Genomic DNA, 3,979 nt, shown 5'->3' on the forward strand with positions numbered 1-3,979 from the left:
GATTGAATCCAGGTCTCCTGCATTTCAGGCATATTCTAATCCATCTAAGCCACCAAGAAAACCCAAGAATACTGGAATGGGTAGCCTATGCCTTCTCCATGGATCTTCCTGACCCAGGAATCTAACCAGGAGCTACCAGGGAAGCCCAAATTTTTATTACTTCCTCCAAATACTTATTGTGTGCAAATGTATGAATGTTGAATAATAATATTATATATTATAGTTTTACCCAGAGTATACTTTACAGTAGCTTATAAATAGGGGACTTCTCAGATGGCTCAGTGATAAAGAATCTGCTTGCTAATGTAGAAGACTAGGGAGATGCAGGCTCAATCACTAGGCTGAGAAGATTCCCTGGAGGAGGAAGTGGGAACCCATTCCAGTAGTCTTGCCTGGAGAATCCCATGAACAGAGGAGCCTGGCAGCCTATGCAGTTCATGGAGTCACAAAGACTTGGACATGACTGAACACACACACCACAACCATGTTATAATTAATTTTTGTAAAAACTTTTATTTGAAATAATATTTTACAGTGGTTCCTACATTCCTCTAAGCTATCTTATCCTGGAAATCTATTGTTGGAGCCATATATCTTTTAACTAGCATAGATTTGTTTGTCTTTTTCTTTGTATTTTAACATTTGCGAGGTTTACTCTATGCCTGTCCTTTTTTTTTTCTTTTTTTTTTAAGTAAATTTGAGGGAGAGAAATCTCAATTGTGCAAGGATTCTAAATTAATTTTTAAATCATATTGTTGCATTCCTCAAATGATTCAGAATTAAGTCAGGTGAATTGGGGTGAAAAGCAACATATTCTATATTTGTTTAATCTTTCTACCAAGGCATGTACTGTTTGTGTCCATTCATTCAAACTTACTTTTAAGTAAGTATCTGATAAGGGGTTCATCCCCAAATCATGTAAGGAACTCTTACAGTAGCTAAAGTCAAAGACAAAATCATGTCTGATAATCTCATTTTACTATGTGCTAAGCAGTTAAACGGAAGTTTCTCCAGAGAGGATACACAAATGGCCAACAGGTATATGGGAAAAAAAAAAAAAAAAAAAAAAAAAAAAGATCATTGTCATTAATCATCAGGAAAATCCATATTGAAAACACAATGAGATATTACCACACATTGGTCAAGATGGATACTAAAAAATAATAAAAAAAACAATAACAACAAAAGACAGCAAATGTTAGGAAGGATGTCAGTTACTTGCACACAGATTTACGGAATGTAAAACAGTGCAATTGTGATAGAAAGCAGTATGGAGTTGCTACAAAATTAAAGTTTTGTAGAAATTTTGCAAAATTAAAAAAAAAAAGAATTATTTAACCATGTGACAGTGTTTCCAAGGTAATAAGTAACTTTTTCTTTGATAATTCAATTTAAAAAGGGATAAAAGAAAAATACAGAACAAAATGAGGGGTTGATTTTAAGGAGACAAATTAGCGGTTTAAAAAAGAAAATTGAGCTTTTCTTTTTTTTTCTTGGCTGAACTATGACTCAGTGTAACTTGCCAAAACCTGTTGGCTTCAGTCTTCACTAGTGCCAGGCTGTCATCAAATATCTGGTGGAAAAAATCCTAAGAGGATATTTCTGAGCAAAACGAAGGTTAAAAATTTGTCAAAGCAGGTCTTGAAAACCCCAATTTGTGGAGTCATAGTAAATATGCAATGACTTTTTTCCTTTCCTTGTGCCTCTGGCTTAAAACTTGGTTCCACCTAGCATCCTGCCAAGCCTCCATCTAATCTGTTTGGTTTTGATTGAATAGATGACAGGGTTGAGCATGGGAGGCACAAAGAGAAAAATGAGGGACATGACTGTGTGCACCAATCGGGGGGCATGCCTACCATAACGGGCAGCCATGGACACACCAATCTTGGGCACGTAGAAGATGAGCACAGCACACAGATGTGACACACACGTGTTGAGGGTCTTTAACCATTCCTCCCGAGATGCAATGGCAAGTACAGAGCGCAGGATGAGCACATATGAGAAGAGAATGAGTGCAGCGTCCAGACCAAAGGTAAACATGACAATGATGAGACCGAAAATATTATTGATGGTGATGTCACCACAGGGAAGGTGGATGAGATCTGGATGAAGGCAGTAGGCATGGGACAGTACATTCGCCTTGCAGAAAGGCAACCTCTTCAGAAGGAGAGGCAGTGGAAAAATCAAACAGAAGCTGCGGATGATGGCCCAAAAACCAATGCATACAACACGGGAATCTGTGAGCATGATGGTGTACCGCAGAGGGTTACAGATGGCCACATAGCAGTCAAAACTCATAACCAGCAGGACCCCAGACTCCACGAAAGAGAAGAAGTGGATAAAGAACATTTGAGCCATGCAGGAATCAAAGCTGATCTTCCTTAAGTGGAAGCAAAATGTGGCGAGCACGGTGAGCAGTGTGGAGAAAGACACACCTACATCATTAACTGAGAGCAAGGACAGGAAGTAGTACATAGGCTGATGTAAACTCTGCTCCTCCTTGACAGTGAAAAGGATAAGGGCATTGCCCACAATGGAGACAATGTAGAGGGTACCGAGGAGCAAGGACATCCAGTGTTGGGAGTTCTCCAGCCCTGGGAAGCCTGTCAGGGTGAAAGTTGGCAACCCAGAGCTGTTGTAGAGGACACCTCCCATGCTGGGAGGACTTGTACGGTAGGACTTGTACTGTAGGACCACCACCTGTAGAGAAGACAGACATACAGTTTATACATGACCTATTTTAAGTCTCTTTTATGCCATCCAGACCCTTACATTACAGCTTAATCAAGTTTGTTGACCTCACCACTCCTTGCCCCTCGTGTTCCCCATGGTTTCTGGAATTGTCTGATTCCAGGGTATCCAGCTGGCTCAACAGGTCACATTACCTTCCTCTGTACCTGTGCCTATCTCCACCATGATCTTCCTTACATTCAAAGCTAGGAACTTGTTGTCAATCTACAGGCATCACTTTGTTCAAGACCTAAGACATCATTCTCCTGATGACAACTTCCTGGACTTTTCGGAGCATTCCAATTACTCATCGAACTGCAAACCTTTCCTATTTCCATTCTCTCACTCTACTGACTCTACTGAGAAGTCACATCTGCTCAATATCATGACTCTCCAGCTTTTTAACTTCTACACAGCCTCCCAGATCTTTCTTGCATTTATCCAGACAGAAGATAAATGGGCAGGAAGATATAAGTCCACAGAGACAATCTTGCTGACATACATCAAAATGCACTAGGACCCCCTTATATCCACTCATCTATTCATTTTTCAATCCACCTTATGGCATTGACATTAATTTTCACCATGAAGAACTTAATATACTAATGTATTTTATTAATAATTTCCTTCAGATCTAAATAGAACCTGAAAGCCACATGTGTAATAATCAGTTCTCTTATCCATGGCTATACAGATAATGGGTTCTTATCTGTGTTTTCCATCTCTTTGAATAATAATATTTTTATGACTAAGTTTGAGACACAAAATTCAAAGATTACATTGCCATGTTCTTTCTTTTTTCGTTGTTATTGTTGTTGTTCAGTCACTAAGTCGTGTCCCACTCTTTGAGACCCAATGGAATATAGCACGCCAGACTCATCTGTTCTTCACCATCTCTTGGAGTTTGCTGAAATTCATGTCTATTGAGTTGGCAATGCCATCCAACCACCTTGTCCTCTGTTGCTCTCTTCTCCTTTTGCCTTCAGTCGTTCCCAGCATCAGGTTTTCTCCAATGAGTTGGCTCTTCACATTAAGTGGCCAAAGTATTGGTGATTCAGCTTCAGTATCAGTCCTTCCAATGAATATTCAGGGCTGATTTCCTTTAAGATGGACTGCTTTGATTTCCTTGCTGTTCAACGGAATCTCAGCAGTCCTCTCCACAATCTGAAAGCTTCAGTTCGTCAGCACTCAGCCTTCTTCATGCTCCAACTCTCACATCCATACATGACTACAGGAAAAATCATAGCTT

General features: G+C 39.8%; 1 protein-coding gene across 1 annotated transcript; it reads right to left on the reverse strand.

The window, feature by feature from the left end:
- Positions 1-1,710: 1,710 nt before the first annotated feature.
- LOC136174836 (olfactory receptor 51I2-like) lies at positions 1,711-2,655 on the reverse strand. The gene has a single exon (XM_065945085.1). It carries the CDS (start codon positions 2,653-2,655, stop codon positions 1,711-1,713), a length of 945 nt encoding a protein of 314 aa, XP_065801157.1.
- Positions 2,656-3,979: the final 1,324 nt, after the last annotated feature.

Source organism: Muntiacus reevesi, chromosome 9 (genome assembly GCF_963930625.1).
Source record: "Muntiacus reevesi chromosome 9, mMunRee1.1, whole genome shotgun sequence".
Taxonomy (NCBI): domain Eukaryota; kingdom Metazoa; phylum Chordata; class Mammalia; order Artiodactyla; family Cervidae; genus Muntiacus; species Muntiacus reevesi.

Coding starts and splice junctions, on each gene's coding strand:
- LOC136174836 (XM_065945085.1), bottom strand. CDS start 2,655: ATGGGAGGTGTCCTCTACAACAGCTCTGGGTTGCCAACTTTCACCCTG.